Raw genomic sequence first — 24531 nt, forward strand, 5'->3', positions numbered from 1 at the left:
ATGAAACCTCAAAAATGGGATCAAGTGGTGTGAAATGATTGTGCGATGCTTCGTGCCAGTTATCGCCACTTGTTGCAAACTAAGAGGGACAGAATCCTTGAACCGAGAGACCTTGGTTTATCACTCTGGTAGATTGCTATGCGCCTAGGCTGAGATGTCAGCACTGTTCAATGTTGGGTGAACCTCTGCACGGACAGATTGCCTGATTGGAAGAACAGCGTGTAGTGATCCATTCTGTACTACAAGTGAAATTGGAAGTCACATCCCAAGTTTAGGGCGGCAACGAGTGTCGACCATCAGAAGGAAAAACAAGGAGAGATTATCACATCACCGGAGATACAAAGTGAAATATAATATGATGGGTGCAAGCCTCACAGGAGCCTGATTCAAAGTCCCATGAATGGAATACACAAATAGAGAGCAACAAGGCAGCACATCCAAAGCAAATGGAATGAATGGATGCTTGAGAAATGTCCTGTTGGACTGAAATGTTGCACCTGTGGGTGAATACATTTCCATTTATTTTGGATGTGCTGCCTGGTTGCTCTCTATTTGTGGAGACCATCAGAAGGTGTCTGCACGACATTGGGCTATGAGCCAAACATCCAGCTACAGGTTTTCCATCGACCACTCGCCACCGCTCTCAAAGGCTATCATGGTGCACAGCAAGACGGCAATGGAGGCTGAAATGGAGGTCTATCCTCTTCAGCGATGAGTCCTGTTTTTGTCTCGGACGCAATAATAGCTGGAGATTGGTCTGGAGACCACGTGGGCAACACCATGAAGAGGCCTTCACAAGGAAACGTCACACAGGTCCTTCTCCCGGGATTATGGTGTCGGGTGGCATAATGTATGGTAGCCGAACCCCTCTAGTCTTCATTTCAGGTACACTAACAGCTCGGCGTTACATTGAATTGGTCGTGGAACCAGTGGTACCACTATTTCTCCAAAGTTTCCCAGAAGCCACTTTTCAACAGGACAACGCCAATCCGAATGTTGCTCGTGCTACTGTGAGCGTCCTTCATGGCCTAAACCTGCTACCATGGCCTGCAGCATCTCTGGACTGGTCTCCCATCAAGCACATCTGGGACGTCATTGATCGTCAATTGCAAAGGGAGCTGCCAGCAGCCAATCTTAATGATTTGCGTGCACGACCGCTGCTTTGCACTGCCGCTGCCGTCATGGGTCCTCCAGGAGCTGAATTTCCGGCCAGAGCGTTGCCGATGCTCTTGCCGGGGATTCCGCTCCTAGAGGGAGCCCCTTTGGCACTATCTACAAGGGAGGATGTGTGGGGCACTATCTACAAGGGAGGGTGTGTGGGGCATTATCTACAAGGGAGGGTGTGTGAGGCACTAGCTACAAGGGAGGGTGTGTGGGGCACTATCTAGAATAGAGGGTGTGGGACACTATCTACAAGGGAGCATGTGTGGGGCACCATCTACAAAGGAGGGTGTGTGGGGCACTATCTACAAGGGGGCGTGGTGCACTATCTACAAGGTGGTGTGTGTGGCACTATCTACAAGGGGGTGTGTGGCATTATCTACAAGGGGGTGTGTGTGTGGCTCTATCTACAGGAAGGGTGTGACACTAACTACAGGGACTGTGTGGCACTATCTACAGAGCGCACTGTGGCATTATCTACAGGGGGTGTGTGGCACTATCTACAGATGGCACTGTGGCATTATCTACATGAGCTGTGTGGCACTATCTATAGACGGCACTGGTGCATTATCTACAGAGAGCAGTGTGGTATTATCTACAGAGGGCACTGTGGCATTATCTACAGTTTTGCTGTTTAGAGGAGCTATAAAACTGACCTTCCTTTGAGCTAGTTGAGAATCTGGAGCAATACATTTGTGGGTTTGATTAAACTCTTACAATGCCTAGAAAAAGAGAGCTTTCATGTGAAACTCGACAGTCTATTCTTGTTCTTAGAAATGAAGGCTATTCCATGCGAGAAATTGCCAAGAAACTGAAGATTTCCTACAACGGTGTGTACTACTCCCTTCAGAGGATAGCACAAACAGCCTCTATCCAGAGTAGAAAGAGAAGTGGGAGGCCCCGCTGCACAACTGAGCAACAAGACAAGTACATTAGAGTCTCTAGTTTGAGAAATAGACTCCTCACAGGTCCTCAACTGGCAGCTTCATTAAATAGTACCCGCAAAACGCCAGTGTCAACGTCTACAGTGAAGAGGTGACTCCGGGATGCTGGCTTTCAGGGCAGAGTGGCAAAGAAAAAGCCATATCTGAGACTGGCTAATAAAAGGAAAAGATTAATATGGGCAAAAGCACACAGACATTGGACAGAGGAAGATTGGAAAAAAATGTTATGGACAGACAGACAGACAGACAGTTTTATTTCATTTTGCCTGTAAAAAATTTTTTTCACAAACTTTATTTAACTGCTTTACATTTTTTTTTTAGTCCCACCAGGGGACTTCACTATGCGATCTGCTGATCGCATATATAATGCTTTCGAATACTTAGTATACCAAAGCATTATTGCCTGTCAGTGTAAAACTGACAAGCAATCTATTAGGCCATGCCTCCGGCATTTGTTGAAGACAGACCTGGGGGCCTTTGTTAGGCTCCCGGCTGCCATGGAAACCCGACGGCGACCCGCTATTTCTTTGCGGGGGCACCGATGGGGTGACAGAGGGAGTTCCCTCCCTCTGTCAATCACATTAGATGTCGCTGTCTCTATTGACATAAACCCAAAATTTAGTGTCTCAGAAAATTAGAATATTATATAAGCCCCATCTCAAAAATTATTTTGAATACCGAAATGTTGGCCTACTGAAAAGTATGTACAGTATATGCCCTCAATACTTGGTCGGGGCTCTGACTCTGCATGAATTACTGCTTCAATGCGGCGTGGCATGGAGACGATCAGCCTGTGGCACTGCTGAGGTGTTATGGAAGCCCAGGTTGCTTTGATAGCGGCCTTCAGCTCGTCTGCATTGTTTGGTCTGGTGACTCATCTGCCTCTTGACAATAGCCCATAGATTCTCTATGGGGTTTAGGTCAGGTGAGTTTACTGGCCAATCAAGCGCAGTTCTACAGTGGTTATTAAACCAGGTATCGGTACTTTTGGCAGTGTGGGCAGGTGCCAAGTCCTGCTGGAAAATGAAATCACCATCTCCATAAAGCTTTTCAGCAGAGGGGAGCATGAAGTGCTCTATACATTCCTGGTAGACGACTGCATTGACTCTGGACTTGATATAACACATGCAAAAGGAGCCCCGACCAAGTATTGAGGGCATATACTGTACATACTTTTCAGTAGGTCAACATTTTGGTATTAAAAAATAATTTTTGACCTTGGGTTTATATAATATTCAAATTTTCTGAGACACTAAATTTTGGGTTTTCATTAACTGTTACCATAATCTTCAACATTAAAAGAAAAACAAATGCTGGAAACAGATCGCTCTGCGTGTAATGAATATATAATATATGAGTTTCACTTTTTGAATTGAATTATTGAAATAAATTAACTTTTTGCTGTTATTCTAATTCATTGAGAAGGACTAGTATATATGTGTGTGTGTATATACAGTGAAGGAAATAAGTATTTGATCCCTTGCTGATTTTGTAAGTTTGCCCACTGTCAAAGACATGAACAGTCTAGAATTTTTAGGCTAGGTTAATTTTACCAGTGAGAGATAGATTATATTTAAAAAAAAAACAGAAAATCACATAGTCAAAATTATATATATTTATTTGCATTGTGAAAGAGAAATAAGTATTTGATCCCCTACCAACCATTAAGAGTTCAGCCTCCTCCAGACCAGTTACACGCTCCAAATCAACTTGGTGCCTGCATTAAAGACAGCTGTCTTACATGGTCACCTGTATAAAAGACTCCTGTCCACAAACTCAATTAAGCAGTCTGACTCTAACCTCTACAACATGGGCAAGACCAAAGAGCTTTCTAAGGATGTCAGGGACAAGATCATAGACCTGCACAAGGCTGGAATGGGCTACAAAACCATAAGTAAGACGCTGGGTGAGAAGGAGACAACTGTTGGTGCAATAGTAAGAAAATGGAAGACATACAAAATGACTGTCAATCGACATCGATCTGGGGCTCCATGCAAAATATCACCTCGTGGGGTATCCTTGATCCTGAGGAAGGTGAGAGCTCAGCCGAAAACTACAGGGGGGAACTTGTTAATGATCTCAAGGCAGCTAGGACCACAGTCACCAAGAAAACCATTGGTAACACATTACGCCGTAATGGATTAAAATCCTGCAGTGCCCGCAAGGTCCCCCTGCTCAAGAAGGCACATGTACAGGCCCATCTGAAGTTTGCAAATGAACATCTGGATGATTCTGAGAGTGATTAGGAGAAGGTTCTGTGGTCAGATGAGACTAAAATTGATCTCTTTGGCATTAACTCAACTCGCCGTGTTTGGAGGAAGAGAAATGCTGCCTATGACCCAAAGAACACCGTCCCCACTGTCAAGCACGGAGGTGAAACATTATGTTTTGGGGGTGTTTCTCTGCTAAGGGCACAGGACTACTTCACCGCATCAATGGGAGAATGGATGGAGCCATGTACCGTCAAATCCTGAGTGACAACCTCCTTCCCTCCACCAGGACATTAAAAATGGCTCGTGGCTGGGTCTTCCAGCCTGACAATGACACTAAACATACAGCCAAGGCAACAAAGGAGTGGCTCAAAAAGAAGCACATTAAGGTCATGGAGTGGCCCAGCCAGTCTCCAGACCTTAATCCCATCGAAAAACTTATGGAGGGAGCTGAAGATCCGAGTTGCCAAGCGACAGCCTCAAAATCTTACTGATTTACAGATGATCTGCAAAGAGGAGTGGGCCAAAATGCCATCTAACATGTGTGCAAACCTCATCATCAACTACAAAAAAACGTCTGACTGCTGTGCTTGCCAACAAGGGTTTTGCCACCAAGTATTAAGTCTTGTTTGCCAAAGGGATCAAATACTTATTTCTCTGTGCACAATGCAAATAAATATATATAATTTTGACAATGCGATTTTCTTTTTTTTTTTTTATATATAATCTATCTCTCCCTGGTAAAATTAACCTAGCCTAAAAATTCTAGACTGTTCATGTCTTTGACAGTGGGCAAACTTACAAAATCAGCAAGGGATCAAATACTTATTTCCTTCACTGTATATATATATATATATATATATATATATATATATATATATACACACACACACACATGTATGTATGTGTATATATATATATATTTATTTTTTTTTATTATATTTTTTTAGTAGAGAACTGCTCTACTTTTCATTTCCAATATGTGATAAGCCAAAATGGAAGACTATAATTCACTATGTTTGCTCGATATTTATACTGCATATTTACACCAACTCATATTTTTCAGGTGCTTATAAAATCTAAAAATTATATCTTAAGGGATTGCTTTCACACTTCAGAACTGGACAACAGAAAGCGGCCAGAGACTGTACGTTTGATCTTCTATTACATGTAGTAGTAGTTTTAGGTAACACATTGTATTTTATTGTATCATATGATTAATATTATTATTTTGATGATATCTTAAGGGGTACTAAATATTTTTTACCTATATCTCCTACCCATTAATTTAAAGTCCCACAACCTGTTTTCTAGCGAGACGATTTTGATATTTAATATATTGTTTCTTTCTAAATAGGTCCGAAATTATGTGCTGATTAATGTCATAATATCTTTATAATATCTTTAAATCTATTAGAGTTCTGTTTTTCTCTTACAGAGCTAAAAAAACAACACTTGTTATATAAAAAAATATATATATTATTAAGTCCTACTGTTTACTGTATAAATCTGCCTTCAGTAAGTCCTGGTGGTGGATGAAGGCAGACAGAATTTAATAATTTAAAGGGGCATTCTGGCCGTAGCAAGTGACGACATATTGCTAGGATATGCCGTTGTCAGGGTAACTTCCTTTTCCCTGTTATTTCACACCAAATAACATCCTCTGTAAGCTGGAATCTGAGGGCATGCGTGGAGAAAATATACCAGGAGACAAGTTGGTACAGATCCTCCCTCAGTGAAGCAGGAAGTGAGAACTAAACTTTATTGAACAAAGAACACAATCTCCTCCCTGGAGATGTGGGATGTGCTTAAGCCCCATTGGCTCTATTCAGCTGTAAGTCCATCTGTACACTCCTCTTGCATTCCAGGGGTGGTGTCTCCATAGGCGTGCCCCTGATACAGGTTGAATGTTGTTTCATTTACAAATCTTTGTGGAATATACTGATATAAAGCAATAATGTTTTTGCAAACAATATACATGGTAATGATCCCTGACAGTCCCCCCTAAAAACATTATTACTCTATCCCTGAATCTTGCCTATCAACCTACCACTGACCACTCGAACCAGGCGGGTAGGGGTTTTGGATTTCTTCACCAGCTTGAGACGAGCTAATCCTTATGAGTAACCCCCCTTTGTACCTGGACTTCCAAGGTTTCGGAGTGGTCCTAACTTTCCCTATTCTCCTCAGGATACAGGATGGTTGTCTTGGTATAATCTACAAACCGCTGCTGGTTGTAATATATATATATATAATTAATCCAGTCTACATTTTTATTAATGGTAATAATTGTCGCACTGTCACTTACTGTCCTAATGGGACTTTTACCCCTGCAGACACAACAGGTCATGGGCAGCATCTTCCCCAAACCTAAAGACACCCAGATAACATAACCTCCGGGCTCTCATTGCTGCCATGTACTTCTTACATATGAGTGACAACAACCAGTGACCTTCACCTCACACCTCCACATAAAACTCCTCAGATCGTAATTTGCAGCACCGTGGCATATTTACACACATTATAATTATAAACCTCAGACAATATAAACAATAGGGCCTCAACTAATAATATAATGCTATTGTAATGCTGGGGGTAGGGAAACAGACAAGTGAGCCCTAATCTACCCGTCACTCAGTCCCTGCCTACTTGCAACGACCCGCCCTAGGCGACGGGGTACAACTGGGCGACGGTCCCTACGCTCAGTAAGTGCACGGCAGACAAACAGACAAGAGTACACAAAGCTAAGGGAAATGGGGCAGTTGCCCACGGCAACACCGTGAGCAACAAGAGTGTTGAACGAGTCGAGTCAAACCAGGAGTGTACGAGGTACCAAACGCTGAGCAGGAGAGTAGTGAACAAGCCGAGTCAAACCAGGAGTGTACGAGGTACCAAACGCAGAGCAGGAGAGTAGTCAGTAAGCCAGGGTCAGTATGAAGCAGGGTCAAATAGTTCAAGAAGCTGCAGCAGGGCCAGGAAACCAAACGAGAAGAATCACAAGCAAGGAGGAACAGGAAAGGCAGGTATAAATAGACAGAGGGCGGGAGCTAGCTCCGTCTGGCCAGGCTGTGATAGGCTCTCCCACTCCTAAGCCTGCCATCCTGAGTGGTGGAAGATGGAGTCAGTCTCACAGACATAGAAGCAGGTGCAGACTGATTACCTATGGGCGTATACACAGAAGCTGTGCCTGGCAGATCCTTTACAGCTATCACCAATCTCATGCTATCACCCTCTGGTTTTGGGTCCCATCAGTTCATTGCAAGTCCTGTACATCATCGTCCTCTTCTTCTCCTGTCTTCTGTCTTCTGTGGAGTCAGACTGCACAGTGATGTCCAGTGGGGGATTTATTATTATCATCCACCTGGTCACTTACTTATTAAAACACTTGATACTGCTGACGGATTCACTCAGGTCTTTGGTCTTTACTTTGATCTTTGCTGATGTCATCAGGACTTGGTTTGGTCCTTCTCATCTGTCAGACACCGTCTCTTTTAGTATACGTCACCGGGCTGTACATAGCACCTCATGCTGTGAGCCTGGGGTGAGATCCCACGTAGACGGAGTGGTGGAGTTTTATTGTGACTACCACAAACCCTCCGCATCTGTCCTCTTCCTCCGGTAAGTTACTTGTCTGGGCGGCTGCTTAGAATTGTGACACTGCCGTCAGTTCATGACAAACGCGTTGTACTTGCTCCGGCTGCGCCTACCACATCTCAGTGATGGAGTTCATCATATTAAAAGTCTTTTAGTTCATGTTTACTGGCACTTCCCGGGACCCAAACCTTGTCAATTGTTAAAATAAATGCTAATCTGGTGATAACATCATCCGCATACACTATAAACGTTGTTCTAAGTACATACAATAATAATGTCAGGCCCTTAAACTACATCAAAAAAACACCTTTATATAAGAAAAACTTCTCTGTTCCACTGGACAGGGCATCTAGAAGATGTGTAATTACTGGGTAAATTGTATTTGCACTTGGTGTTACACTTTCCAGCAGGATTTGTACCTTGATCTCCGCTGATTACCTGGAAGAGCTCCTATTCACAGAAATATACACAGATTCCACATGTTTATCTGACAAGTGTCTCAAACCAATTTTTCTCCCCCTACTCTGGTTCGTTCTACCTGGGAAGGCCTCTCAAGGTCGGTTCTCTTCGTGGGAGGCGGGTATGATAAGGTTGGCATCGGTCTGCCAGGACCGTTCTGTAGGCAAATCAAACAGCTCTAACAGAATTTAGCATCATCAGCTGTAAATCCTGGGACATACCAATTAGATCTTACCACATCGATCCTTGCAGTCTTGGGGCATATGTGAGGTCATACACCATCAATGCTAGTGCCATCAAGAGTGCCTTGGGTGCTGCCGGTTTACCTTCCTTTATCCGTCCACATTCTGTTAGAATCTGGTTCTCACGCCTTCCACTCCCAGTTGGACTCTTCCTGTGGAGAACAATCTTTTCATCGCATAATCAGTAATTGATCTTAATCAGATAATTAATTTGAAGAAAAACATTAACAATGAAAGATTTATGTTAAATGTTCACACTGGGCAGTAACTAAAACTGATACCTACAAACTGATTCTTCTTCTTTTTATATATATCTATACATACACATATACACTGCACAGAATTCTCTGCTCTAAAATTTTCCTTTCACAACAAAAATATTTTCAAATGGGAATCTACTCGCACTGAGAAGTTATCATTTACACAAACATAATACTGACGCATGCCTCCAATAGTCCAATGCTGAGGCTTATCCAGAACTTTACATAAAACTTAACCTCAGTATTTAATATTCCCACAACACTTTTTGAATATCGTTATTAAACAAACTAACTTTGGGACAACATCTGGAGAACTGCTGACATCTTATCATTGTACAAACACCAGGTCAATACTTGGGATAACACTGTTCCCCTGTCACTACACACAACTTCTGCAGTGGGGAAGATACCGGCCGGGCTTCAGACCCCCCTGAGAACAGGTCTACACACACGAGCACATTGTCATACTACCTCGGGTAGTTGTATGTTCTGCAGTCGCTGGGACGGGTAATCTGGCCGGGCTGCACTTTTCACAGGTACCTTTGCTGTTTCACCTATGTCATGCCGTGCGCACATCATGCAGGCTGCTACAAACCTAGCGGTGGCATTATTGTATCCAGGGACAAGCCAATTTACTGACACCTGGCCGCACATACCCTTGTTGTCCGTTTTGTCTTCTCTTGCTCGCTCAATTGGCTTACCCGATGATCCAATAAAGTTCCTACTACCAATGGGCCCATAATTGTGGGCGATGCCAAAAGTGTACCTAGAGTCAGTGTAAATGTCGGCTGTCTTACCTTCTGCCAGGTTACAAGTCTCAGCGAGCACCTCCAGCTCTGCTCCTTGAGATGAATGAGAAGGTGAGAGTGGTTCCTGGATAATTTACCTGGTGCCTCGTATCCTGTCTTGTACATACTGTATGAAATATTTATGCATTACAAACTTACATTGGAAACCCATGTCACATATAGATAGAACATTTCAAAGGGGTGGCGTCTTAATCCTCTAAAATAAAAACAAATGTTATACACTTCTCCACACTCATCTGATAATCCAGAACACTGTGAGAATATTCTTTTATCAGGTTCTGTAAATACTTGATTAATACAAAAACAAATAAAAATTACTAAAATCTTTACATAAAATTAACAATGTTCAGATAATTTTCACCTCCTTCCCTCCTAAATCTGTAAAGACTCATCTGTGAGTGACCTCGGCCTCTTGTGTAAATTTGCTGGAAGGGGATGGTCTCTTACACATTTTGTAGATCTCCTCGAACTAAATTCATTAATTCAAAACTACCCAAAATTGTACCTGATCAGTTCCTTCACCATTCCCCCTTTTTGGACTCTGCAAAAGTAATGTAGCAGGGTTCAAAACTACATCTCAACATAATAAGGACAGGCACTCTATCTGGGGGGCACTAGGTTGGCCCCCTGTAATACACAACAGCCTGGAACAAAAATGACTTTCTCCTGACAAAAATACATTTTATCTTTAAAATGACTTGCGCTCATTTACCTGTAAAATATCTCACATTTTCCAAAATAACATTTAGGCAGCACTATAGCACGCGCATCATGTGTGAAAACAAAAACAAAACAATTGTAATTAGTAATTCAATAAAACGGAAAATATTATTTGGTAATATTAATTACTGCAAACCAATAAACTGTATATAAAAATAGGGAACAGTGGGGGCACATACATTTTCAAGACCCCGTGTCTCACAATATCTGTAGTTTAATACATTTGAATTAACATCAAAACACATTTAATCTTATCACATCATAACACATAAATATGCTGCGTAACTTTTATCTTTTTCTTTCCCCAGACATATCCAGCAGTCTGTAATATTTTTCTCGCTGGGTGAAGGTTAGGACAACAGCGCATGCGCAAAGATAAGAAACTTTCCTGTACACAGAAAAAAAAAAAAAGAAACAGATTTTAACCCCATACACAAAACACTAAGAATTGTTTTTAGACATTGCTGCTGTTAAAAATAAGAGCATACACTATAGATCTAAAATCAGTGCAATATTGTAATCACTTGTCTCATCAATCCACGCCCTGTATACCAGTCTACTTTTCAGACTTTACACTGCACACAGCCCCCCTCCCCCACACAATCGCATACTACAGGAGGGGGTCACACACTCACTCCTCACAGCTTCTATTCTCACAATCTTAACAATTTCAATGCAGGCAAAAATTCTCCCATACAATGAACTTTCAAGAGTCATACATCTGTAACAGTGTCCAATCTGTCGGCCACTATCTCTATATTATGATGATGTGCCTTTTCACCAGTGCACAGCATCCTGCACCCTGGGACGGAATCTAGAATAGAAGAAAACACTGCAGCATGTGTTACTGGCAACTCTTTACTGAGGGAAATGACAAAATTAACAAGGCTATCATTTCATACTGATTTGGTTGGGCCGGGCGTGACCTCATCAGGGGTAGGGGGCAGCCTCTCCCACAGGAAGCACATTCCTCAGCTGTGAGGGGGGTTTTGCTGCCCACAATGAGGACACACTCAACATGAGGGACGGCCGCCATTACAGGGCGGCGGCTGGTCCTGTGTTTTCTAATACATATAACATAATTACAAACCGATAAAATACCAACAGACAGAATGCAATAAAAAGTAGTGCTCGGAAAAATCACCAATAAACTGTAGAGCACCGTTGCTAACTGTATTAAATGCACTATATTGGATCCTGCGTAATGACCAAGATATACTTGGTGCATCGATCAACAATTGACATTAGACCAACCCAAAGAAATATGATCGACTGAAGCACAAAATTAGAAGAAATATGAAAATTTTTATTGACATAAAAACATGAGACAAATAAAAATGGAATGGGGGATGAGTCACACAATAAAAAGACGTCTGATCAATCAAAAACCAGGTATATATATTATGTCAACATGTAAACAGTGTACATGTTGTGTTATGGCAGCAGGAAAGAATGCATGTAATCACCTAGAAAGCTGTGTCCAATTGGAATTAACACAGATTCTAGCAAGGTACATCAGATGACAGCAGCAATATGGCAAGAAGGTGAGTATAATACTAGTAGTTATGGTGATTACAAGGTAAATATACGACGTTGGTATTAATAACAACCAGTTTACACACATGATATAAGCAATGTTGTGCCAAATTGCTTAAGATCAGAAGATGACCAACAATGATAAGCAAAATAGAGTTACAGCTGCTAAACAAGACAGGAAAAGTAAATCATACCGGACGAAGGCAGTTGCCGAAACGCGCGTCGGGTTCGGACGTCTCATCCACGTTTCCATCATGTCCACCGGTATGATTTACTTTTCCTGTCTTGTTTAGCAGCTGTAACTCTATTTTGCTTATCATTGTTGGTCATCTTCTGATCTTAAGCATATCTGGCACAACATTGCTTATATCATGTGTGTAAACTGGTTGTTATTAATACCAACGTCATATATTTACCTAGTAATCACCATAACTACTAGTATTATACTCACCTTCTTGCCATATTGCTGCTGTCATCTGATGTACCTTGCTAGAATCTGTGTTAATTCCAATTGGACACAGCTTTCTAGGTGATTACATTCATTCTTTCCTGCTGCCATAACACAACATGTACACTGTTTACATGTTGACATAATATATATACCTGGTTTTTGATTGATCAGACGTCTTTTTATTGTGTGACTCATCCCCGATTCCATTTTTATTTGTCTCATGTTTTTATGTCAATAAAAATTTTCATATTTCTTCTAATTTTGTGCTTCAGTCGATCATATTTCTTTGGGTTGGTCTAATACATATAACATAATACAATGCCTTTATTTCCAACCTTCATTCGCTTCACCAAATCATACGAATAGGATCGTCCGGGTACGGGTGATCCTGATGATTTGAATATGGACCGTAAACCATCCATTCTAACCGTCTATATTGTACACGTAATTTATATAACACCTTTTGGTCTGCAACCTTCTAGTGACCGGTTTCACCATGGTCTGGCCAACATATTACCTACGACTTATCACACGACTTATCAGTGCGTTACACACCCCACGTGCACCTGTCCCACGACTTATCACACGACTTATCGCACATGTGTCCGCATGCCCGCGTATAAGGCAGGTTATAATACTACCCACGACTTATCGCACATGTATTGTGCCCGCGTGCCCCTGTATAAGACAGGTTATATTTTCTATCTAGTCCCTAATTACCCAGAGGATGGTTAGTCGGGCGCGACTAATTTCTTACGGGTACGTGACCACACAGCGGGGATGTCGCTCCTGTCGCCTGAGAGCTAATCCAGGCAACCGACCAGGGTTCTATAGACCACCACAAGACCGTCCACTAACACAGATAAGTTGAAGATTTATAAAATCAATTGACTTACCGTGTTATTGTGGAGGCGATCAGGCTCCTTCAGTGGGCAGTCCTGGGTCGTCTGTTTCACCCTGTAATCGTTGGTTGTTCGGATTCCGAGATCCCCTCGAGTGTGGCCCCACGTTGGGCGCCAATTGTCAGGGTAACTTCCTTTTCCCTGTTATTTTACACAGAATAACCACTTCCGTAAGTTGGAATCTGAGGGCATGCGTGGAGAAAATATACCGGGAGACAAGTTGGTACAGATCCTCCCTCAGTGAAGCAGGAAGTGAGAACTAAACTTTATTGAACAAAGAACACAATCTCCTCCCTAGAGATGTGGGATGTGCTTAAGTCCCATTGGCTCTATTTAGCTGTAAGACCATCTGTACACTCCTCTTGCATTCCATAGGCATGCCCCTGATACAGGTTCCATCTTGCTTCATTTACAAATCTTTGTGGAATATACTGATATAAAGCAATAATGTTTTTGCAAACAATATACATGGTAATGATCCCTGACACCGTCACTTGATGATCGTGAGGGTCTGATCGAGGGACTCGCATCGATATGGACTCATTTACTGGCAGTGGAAACCAGTATTTTTTCAATATATGAATAATGTGAAATCGTTATAATGCTGAGCATCTGTACAATGTATATAGTGAACTTGTTGCTCACTTTCATTTATATGATATCTATACAGTTGTGGCTTACATATGAGGAGTTAATTGCTGTCAATTAGTGGAGAACCAAGGCGCCTACTAAAGTTTTCTATCGATGTCGCGGTGCCATCTACTGCAACACAGCCCCATTCAAGTCAATGTTGAAGGGGAATCGTGATTTGACACCCACTGATCAGCACGTGACAAGATATACTAGCTATATGTAGAAGGTAGAAAGCACAAGGCACTCACTGTATGTGGCAATAAAAGGATTTATTGAAATTGATCTCGGTCTGTCGGATGTGGAAATGCCTACGACCATTTGACGCTACAACCGCTTTATCAGTAAACATACTGTGAGTGCCTCGTGCTTTCTACTTTCTTCATTCAAGTTCTATACGTGCTGTTTTCTATCGATGAGCACCCTGTGGGCAACAAGTTGACAGCTGCATTCCACGTGTATAAGCTAACAGGGATCTTTATGCAGAGACTGTATTGTGCCTTAATTAGGGCAGTGCCAGCCTTCTCTCTCTCCATTCAACTATACTAGCTATATGCCATCACTTGCTGCTACTGGAATACGCCTTTAGCTCTGTGTCTGTGTGAAGGGAAGCAGGGTATTGTGAGTTCTGTATCAGATAAACTAAGCTACGACGTTATACAGAAATATGAAGAAATGAATCAGATGAGAATGTTAGAGTATTTCAACCAATAAAAGTAAAAATTGCAAAAGTAAAAACAGGCAAATGCCTAAACCAAAATCAACTCTGTAAGGTGTTTTCTATTTCAATGTGACTCTTTTAACATGCAGCACCTAGCATGTACTGATAACCATGGATAGCACAAACTTGACCGTCTTGCAAATGTTTGGAGCAAGTTCAGCTCCAGGGATTGCTGCTGATCATTCCTCTTGATGTACTTATATTACTAATAGGTTGGGTGTTCGATATTGTTGGCACAATAAACAAATTGTTTTAAATTCATACATATAAGGTAATATTACCTGTACATTAGTACCGAGTATTTAAAAAAAGGAAATAAAACATGAAAGTATCTATATCTATACTATAGAGTCCCCATGAGTCCCCATGATTGAACTGGTAATATAATTAACCCATTCAATGGGATTTCAAAATTAACAGTCTCAATATACCGTAATTGTTAATATATAAATTGGATGGATTACAGTGCCTACCCACCTCACCCTATGTCCTGTACATGTCCTTTTAGGTGACCACTCAATTCAAGAACAGTTTGTCAAGTCTTATAGAAATCCTGCTGTCCAAGGAACCTGCATATATTAGATGTATCAAACCAAACAATACTAAGCAGCCAGGTAAGAAGAGAATATTGTTGAAACATTAGCTGTATAAAACATATCTATGATTATAGCTCAGAACCACCAAAACTTGGGATGGTCAACAATACATAGGAAATAACCAATTTAACAATACACATGAGATGCAGGCCCTAGTCCGAGTATGTTATTCAGAAATTAGATTGTGAGCTGTACTGTTATAGGGACACAAAGGACATTAAGAAATGTGCACAGCTCACACATAAAGCTTTCTCTCTGGACAGTCGTATTCTCTATGAAAGCAGCTAGAGAACTTTATATCAGCTCTCGCAAATTGTAAAGTCCTTGCGGGTAGGGCCTTCACCAGTCTGTCACTCAGCAAGCTCATATTTATTGTACTTCTTGTTTTTATTGTCTCATATTATTTATTTCTTATGTACAGAGCTGTGAAATGAATGGCGCTTTAAAATAATAAAATTATAATAATAAGATAATGGCAAAAAAAACCTGTATTAGTGACTGTGTGTGCAACAATACGCACTCAGGGCCAAAATCTTAGGATCCAAATTTTTAACCAGTGTCAATTGCAAACTTCTAAACCACTTGGCACAATAAACACTATATGTAAAGTTCCATGGTACCCCAGTGTGTAATTCTATTGTAGCATGTGCTGTATATCCAAAGAGACATATTAACCAAGGTTTAATGCACAACTGTTCAGAAATATGGCACAGCTGCTGAATAAAGCCAATACAATGAAAACAATACAAATATAAGTTGCATAAAGTGAGAATGCTAATGAGGTATATTTCTTGTACTGGTACTTAAATGGGTATTTGCTGTTAGCTCAATGTCCCCCACAATAATTTACATCTTTATGAGCTCTCTGTATCTAAAAACTGTATCCAATGGGTTTCGGAAAAAAGGGGATCACTTTTTCTCGTGGTTCTCCTGTGATGCTTCTAGATAGCTTTAATGTTTCGTTGTTGTATCTAAAAACTGTTCATGTCGATCTATTCACCACAGGAAAATTTGATGATATGTTGGTCCGCCATCAGATAAAATACCTAGGTTTAATGGAGCATTTAAGAGTCAGAAGAGCAGGATTTGCATACCGTAGGAAATATGAGGCATTCTTACAGAGGTAATTTGTTTGTGAGCCTTGAAAAATGTTTTTTGTTTATGTTCATTAGGTTTTTTAAAAAAACGGGAATAAAACAATGTATAGACATTTCACAAAACCAAAATCTGGTTTAGGGTATGAAAGGACAAACAAGGAGTAAAACAGTATGAATCTCGGGAATCATTAGTCATACACAATGAAGATACAAAAAGTCAACGATTATGAAATTAGAAAGACAAGTGTTGGCCCATGGGGGAACTAGTATATCCATGTATCTGTATGGTTAATCCAGGGGTGCCATATTTTCTTCAAAGGCAGTTACTCGGTCATGAATAATGTCATCCATATATTGGTTTATAACCCAGTTCTGTTACATTTAGACAAAGACATAATGTGTCCCCACAATTTGACAACCATTCAGAATTCTCAACAAAATAGTAAGTGCTCTGAACAATGGAGCAGATTTCCATTGGTTGGAACTGATCATTTTAGTACCATAGATAATACTAATACAAATATAGGGACTGATTATCATTAAGAATCTGAAAATAGTTTGGATCATTAAATTTAACTATTATGTCCATTACCAACATGAATGCCTATCTAGTTTTACAAGCCATTTTGGAGATCTTAGGGGGGTTTGTTCAATACAACCTCCATAGGAGATTTGTTGAGTTATAGATATAGTCCAGAATATCCAGTCTTTAGAGCAGCGGCACCATATTTGGAGCACAGCACTAGGAGTTCCATACCCATGAAAACACAGAGGGACAGAGACCGAAATAGATGGGCAACATTGTAATTGTCTTGCATACTACACCCGCAGGTCTAAGGAGGCCTCTAAATCGAACCCCCAATATATATACACACAGCATCTATTTAATTTTACGCATTCAGACAACAGGGTAAAAAAGCTGCCTAGTACATACTTATGGCTTTTTCACCTCTTTGGTACATTTTAGAAAATGAATTGTGCACCTTGGTAAAAAGTAACCTGAGGTTTTTTGGTTTTCTTTTGCAATACAGATATAAATCGTTGTGTCCTGAAACATGGCCAAACTGGGCTGGTCCTGCACGAGAAGGAGTTGAAAGATTGGTGAAGTATATTGGTTACCAACCAAATGAATATAAGCTTGGAAGGTACTTTTGACCAAGCCAAAGAGGGAGGAACTTTACATTTGTATTTCATGGTTTTATCTAAGTAAGGCTACATTCACACGTGCGTGACAGAATTACGCGCGTAAAAAACGCACGTAAATCTGTCCGTGTGAGTTGCATTTTTGCATCAGTGTGCTTTGCGTGTGGTATGTGTTCTTCATGAACATGCAAGCACTTCTTTTTTTTCCCAATGTTATTGATGCGTGAAACACGGACAGCACACGGATGTGCATCCATGTGCTGTCTGTGGTTTTCTCGCACCCATTGACTTCAATGGGCGACTCAATGCGTGAAAACGCACCAATACAGGACATGCAGTGAGTTTCACGCAATGGACACTCGCTGCCTGAAAACTCACGCGTGTATGAATAGGCCCATTGAAATCAATGGGTCCGTGTGCTGTGCGTTATTTCAATGCACAGCACACGGACGAGAATCACGCTGGTCTGAATGACCCCTAAGGCTACATTCACACCAGCGTGTCAGATTTACGCGCGTAAAAAATGCACGTAAATCTAGTCCGTGTGCCTTGCGTTATGCATCAGTGTGCTTTGCGAGTGGCATGCGTTTTTCACGCACCCGCAAAGCACTTATTATTATTTTTTTAATGGAATTGATGCGCAAATCACGCCCCGCACACGGATGTACATTCGTGTGCAGTGCGTGGTTTACACGCACATATTGACTTCAATGGGCGCGTATGTGCGTGAAAACGCACCAATATAGGACATGCACTGAGTTTCACGCAACGGACCCTCGCTGTTTGAAAACTCACGCATATGTGAACGCCCCCATTGAAATCAATGGGTCCATGTGCTGTGCGTTATTTCAATGCACAGCACACGAACAAGATTCACGCTCAAGGGAATGGGCCTTAAGGCTACATTCACACGAGTGTGACAGATTGACGCGCGTAAAAATAGCGCATAAAATCTGTCTGTGTGCATTGCATTTTGCATCAGTGTGGCATGTGTTTTTCACACACTCACAAGCAGTTCTTTTTTTTTTTTCCAATGTAATTAATGTGTGAAACACAGACAGCACACGGATGTTCATCCGTGGGCTGTCTGTTGTATTCTCGCACCCATTGACTTCAATGGGGGACGTGAAAGCACACCAATATAGGACATGCAGTGAGTTTCACGCAACGGACAATCGCTGCATGAAAACTCATGCACGTGTGAATAGCCCCGGCCGTATGCTGCGCGTTGTTTCAATGCACAACACATGGACGAGAATCACGCTTGTGTGAGTGAGTCCTTAGAAGAACATTACCACTGTAATAAATGTACACTGTTGCAACTTTTTTTATTATTATTATTGCTTCAGTGCATATAAAATACAAAATGAAGCAACTTTGCAGTCTTGATTTAAAATATGCTACTGTATTGTGTACACAGCGCCTTTACAATCCTATTTGTCTCCATGGTTACAGGATACAAACAAACAAACCCTGTGTAGTCTAATCCAGCAGTCATCTGCTACTTTACTTCCTCTGCCTTTTCTTCTACTGACTGTAGGTTAACAAGAATAGGGGGTAAATGTAGCGTTCCCCATTATGTAAATTTTTACTAAAATATTGAAACATCAGTCATTATGTTGTTCTCCTTTTCAGGACAAAGTTGTTCATCCGTTTTCCTCGTACTTTATTTTCCATCGTGGATGCATTTGAATTGAGAAAACATCAGTTGGGTAATATTTATTATTACTAACCTGTCACTGATATCAGTGGTATGTTCATATGTACAGATAGTTCCATGCTTGACCTGCAGAACACCTAGGGGCATTACTATAAGGGGTGCAGAGGAAGCTGTCGCCACCGGTCCTGGTGCTTGAGAGGGCCCAATGGCCCCTTTGCAACATAGGAAGACAACTGTATATGATATGATAGTATATGATAGTTGGGGGCCCTGTTAGGCCTCATGCACACGACCGTAGTGATGTGCACAGGCCGTGACTTGCGACTCGTGCACATGGCCGCGTGCATTAATTTCTATGAGCCTGGAACGTTCTTTTTGCGGTCCAGGCTCCTGGGCCGTGCATGGGCCCATTGAAATGAATGGGGCCGTGATTCACCCACAGATTTGCGGGTGAATTGCGGCCGCAAAAATAATTTTGTGTGCATGGGGCCTTTCAGATTTTACATTGGGAACCAAGGACATCAAGTTATGCGACTAAGGACAACAGTAATAACAAATTTAGTATAAATACATTACCCCTATAGTCTCATCAGTGGCTATATTACATTAATCTTAGAGTGTTTAATAGACATTACAATGTTTCTTCAATGAGTTTGTACTTCTTTCCTAAATGTACTTCTTTTCTTTAATTTTTAGTTTCTAAAATCCAAGCCAAATACAAAGGGTGTTTAGGAAAGAGAGCTTTTATGAAAAAGAAGAAAGCAGGTACAGTGACCCATGGATTCTGCTCTTATTTCCTTACTCCAGTAACTTGTCATTTTAAAGGTTCTCATATAATGATGCTGGTAAGTGGTTCTGTAGCCTGGAGATAAGGGCAAGCAAGGATATAAATAGACCTCATTATTTGCAGCGAAACAGGTAGCCCGCCCCTATAACTGTAATAGTGTACAGATGGTTACTGCCACACAAAAATTGTCTACTTCTGAAAATGTAATATGTTACTTTAGACATGTCAGAAGATGTAATTAGTGGGGGCCTAGGTGCTGAGAATAGAATTGCTGGAATGAAGGGGTACAAGTGCTCTGTCCCTTTGGCTTCAGCCAGCATTGGTTGGTTCTGCTTGAAAAACGGTGTACAACAAATGGGGGCTAAAGGGGCATAGTGCTCAGCAGCATGGCAGGCCTTAGCTACTTGCGACTGGTGCGGTCGCACAGGGCGCTGGCCGCTATGCTGTTAGGGTGGCGCCAGTGGGTGAGTATGTCCCGTGCTGCGGCTACTGCTCGGGGCGCCAGCGGGTCAGTTGTCACTCACTGACCTCAATACTGGCTGTCCCGCGCCACGACTACCGCTCACCCGCTCCCCGTCCTCGTCTTACGTCCTGAGTGATGATCAGGAGTGATGACATCACTCAGGACGCAAGAGAGGGAGGAGACTATCTTACCGCTATTTCCCCAGGGCTCAGCTCCAGCGGCACAGTCAACTGTAAGAAGCCCAGCAGGTCAGTCAGACTGTGGGCTTTGGTTGTATGGGGGCACTCATGGGGTCTAAAAATGGCAAATGGGCAGAGGATTCAGTACCACCTTGATGCCCATTTGCCACTTATTGCCCCATTAGTGTCCTGTTCAGTGCCCCTTCGATGCCCATTTGCCATTTATAGCCCATTTATTGTTCTGTGACAAAGGGTGCTAAAGGGGCAGTAAATGGCAAATATGCATCAAGGGGGCACTGAACATAAAGACACTAAAGGGGAAATAAGTGGCAAATGGGAACCAAGGTGGCACTGAACGACACTGGTAATAAATGGCAGATGGGCACATTATTCAGTTGCACATTTACCATTTGTTGCCTTTTTAGACCCTGTACACATTTCATTAAAGGGGTTAAAAAAATTTTTTGTTGAAGCAGTAGAGGAGAAGTTAAAATAAAAAAGAACTTATACTTACCTCTCTCTTCCCAGACGTTCCTGCGCTGGGGGCTCAAGTCACCTCTGTTAACTCTTTGTATACAGAGCAGCTGTAGCAGTGGCGTAGCTATAGGGGTCGCAGCGGTCGCTGGTGCGACCGGGCCCCTAAGCCTGGTGGGCCCACGGGCCTCCGTTGCCATACAGCAGGCTTGTTAAATAAACCTTTTGCGCCGTGAAGCCGGCACTTCCTGGTGACGGTCACATGGTACACTTAGTGTACCATGTGACCGTGTTGTCACGTGACATGTCTTCCAGCCAGTGCAGTGGAAGAGCCGGTGCGGAGGACTACAGGTGAGCTGCAGAGTCTGTGTTGTAATGTAATGTGTTGTGTTGTATTGTGTTGCCTTGTAATGTATTGTGTTGTCTTGTAATGTATTGTGTTGTATTGTGCTGTTTGCGGTGGAGAGGGGGGGCCCGTTAAATTACAGCCCGCCCCTCCTCTCTCCACCGCAAACTGCACAATACAACACAATATATTACACACTGTGGGTCGCGTCCCCCTGGGGGTTCGTGTGAAGACCTCCAGGGGGTCGCGAGTAACTCACCGAGGTCCCGGTTCCATTCAATGCTGGAGCAAGGAGCTGACATCTCCTTGATCCAGCATTCACTGTGCCCTGAGCGGCTCGACGCAGGCTGGCGGGATGTAGCGACATCATCACGCCTGTCTGCGCCGAGTTACTCATAGCACACACTGGAGGAGGGGAAGGATCCTCCACCCGACGTGGGAATGGGGATAGGTAAGTAATTATGTTATTTTTCTATTATGCACACATGGGGGCAGTATACTGCATGGGGGGGCTGATATGGCATGGGGGCTGATAAGATGAGGGGGCATTATACTGCACGGGGGCTTATATGGGGGAATTATACTGTATGGGGGGATTTATACTGCATGGGGCTGATATGGGGGAATTATACTGCACGGGGAGCTGTATGGGGAGCTCATATGGGGTTGCATTATACTGTATGGGAAACTCATATGGGGGGCATTATACTGTATGGGGAGCTAATATGGGGGCATTTTGCTGTATGGGGAGCTGATATGGGGGCATTATACTGTATGGGGAGCTCATATGGGGGGCATTATACTGTATGAGAGCTGATATGGAGGGGCATTATATTGTATGGGGGGCTCATATGTGGGGCATTGTACTGTATGGGGAGCTGATATGGGGAGCATTTGACCGTATGGGGAGCTGATATGGGGGCATTATACTGTATGGGGAGCTGATATGGGGGCATTATACTGTATGGGGAGCTGATATGTGGTGCATTATACTGTATGGGGGCTGATATGGGGGCACTATACTGTATGGGGGCAGCTATGTGGGGCATTATACTGTGGGGGCTGATATGGGGAGCATTATACGGTATGGGGCATTATACTGTGTGGGGGCATTACACTATGGGAGCTGTTGGGCAAGGCGTCTGGGCATAGGCGCGCACAGGGGTCTGATGATGGTGCTGTTGGGGAGGGGTAGGGGGGCCATGCTGAATTCTTGCCCATGAGCCTTTAGCTACGCCCCGGAGCTCTTTCGGTGATGTAGTGTGGACGTGATATCAGCAGTGCAGCCGCTCTGTATACAAACCGAGATCAGAGGTGACGGGAGCCCCAACTCAGGAACGTCTGGGAAGAGAGAGGTAAGTATGAGCTGCTTTCTTATTTTAACCCTTTCAGGACTGAGAATTTTTTTGTTTTTCACTCCCCGCATTCCTAGAGCCATAACTTTTTTAGGCCATAACTTTATTTTTATTTTTCCGTCAATAGGGTGGTGTGAGGGCTTATTTTTTGCGCCATGAGTTGTAGTTTCTATTAGCAACATTTAAAGTACCATATAATGTACTGGGAAACTCAAAGAAATTCTTTCAGGGCTGAAATTGGAAAAACTGTGATTCCTCCATAGTTTTTGGGGTTTCTATTTTACGGCTTTCATCGTGCGGTAAAAACGACAACTTAACTCTATTCTGCTGCTCAAAACAATTACGGTGATACCAAATTTATATAGGTTTTTTTATATTTTACTACTTTTACAAAGGAAACTATCAGTTAAAAAAAAAAAGTTTTGTTCCACCGCATTCGGAGAGACATAACTTTTTTTTATATTTTCGTCTAAGCGGTGTGAGGGCTTATTTTTTGCGGGATGAGCTGTGGCTTTTATTGGTACAATATTTTGGTACATGCAACTTTTTGATAATTTTTTATTACATTTTTTTTAGAGCTAATGTGAACAAAATTAGCTTCACAGCGTGAGTTAAATAAGAAGTAATAAAAAGTACCAACGTTGCCCACGTGGACAGAAGTTTTAATATTTAGCCTTTGAGAATACGGAGTAAGGGCCAGTTCACACGTTGCGTAAAACGGAATTTGTTGCAGAAAATCCGCAGCAAATACAGTAGCAGCAAAGGTCATCCCAGGAGGCCGGTATGCAAGCAGGCCGGCTAAGTGCTGCAGTTTTTCGCAGCGGACATTCCAGGCGAGAAACTGGCCCACAGTTTGGTGCGGTATTTCGCCCGAAATTCCCTGCGGCGCACAGGGCGGATACACTGCGTTCTTTTTCGCAGCCTATCCACCCCATGTGAACTAAGCCTAAGGCATAATTTACACGAGCATAATATACGCGCATGCTTTTCACGCGTGTCGTACGCACCTATATTAGGCTATGGGGCAGTGCAGACAGTCCGTGAGTTTTGCGCAGCGTGAGTGCGCTGCGTAAAACTCACGACATGTTCTATATTTCAGCGTTTTTCGCGCATCACGCACCCATTGAAGTCAATGGGTGCGTGAAAACCACGCAGGTCGCACTTCCGTGCGAACTGCGTGGCTCGCGCAACAGCTGTCAAACTCAGAATGTAAACAGAAAAGCACCACGTGCTTTTCTGTTTACAAACATCCAAACGGAGTGTCAAAATGATGGCGGCTGCAAGAAAATCTTGCAGGCGCGCATCATACACTGATGACACACGCAGCTGTTAAGTGCCTTTTGCGCACACAAAACGCCGCGTTTTTTGCGTGCAAAACGCACACGCTCGTGTAAATCAGGCCTAAAGATAATTTCACATTACATCCTGCCCATCTGTGTAATATATGCATCGGGAAAGCTCCCAGAACGCATGGTAGAACACCTGATGGAGCTTAAAAAAGCCTCAGTTCGGGAGGGACTGCGCTATTATATGTAGTGGCGTTCAGTAAAAAATAATTATACTGCACGTTTTTTGTGTCCATTTAATGTATGCGCCAGGAGATTTTCCGCCGCATATGATAAATGGACAAACAGGATGTAACGTGAAAACAGCCTTACCAAAACATAGGCCTTGTTCACACTGTGCTAAAAACAACAATGTGTAAACATGTTAAAAACACTAGTGTTTTTGTAAAGTTCCTTTTAAACTACAGGTGCTTTTGACGCGTTTTCATTAAGTTTTTTTTGCCGTT

General features: G+C 42.4%; 1 protein-coding gene across 1 annotated transcript in view; it reads left to right on the forward strand.

The window, feature by feature from the left end:
- Window positions 1-24531, forward strand: part of MYO1H (myosin IH) — a 160818-nt gene that overhangs the window by 98488 nt on the left and 37799 nt on the right. The window contains exons 17-22 of the mRNA XM_075853654.1: window positions 5382-5462; window positions 15148-15253; window positions 16241-16358; window positions 17364-17477; window positions 19111-19187; window positions 19832-19900. Of these exons, the coding sequence (XP_075709769.1) occupies window positions 5382-5462; window positions 15148-15253; window positions 16241-16358; window positions 17364-17477; window positions 19111-19187; window positions 19832-19900 (565 nt within the window). The remainder of the gene's footprint in view (window positions 1-5381; window positions 5463-15147; window positions 15254-16240; window positions 16359-17363; window positions 17478-19110; window positions 19188-19831; window positions 19901-24531) is intronic.

The sequence above is a fragment of the Rhinoderma darwinii genome, chromosome 1 (genome assembly GCF_050947455.1).
Source record: "Rhinoderma darwinii isolate aRhiDar2 chromosome 1, aRhiDar2.hap1, whole genome shotgun sequence".
Classification (NCBI taxonomy): Eukaryota; Metazoa; Chordata; class Amphibia; order Anura; family Rhinodermatidae; genus Rhinoderma; species Rhinoderma darwinii.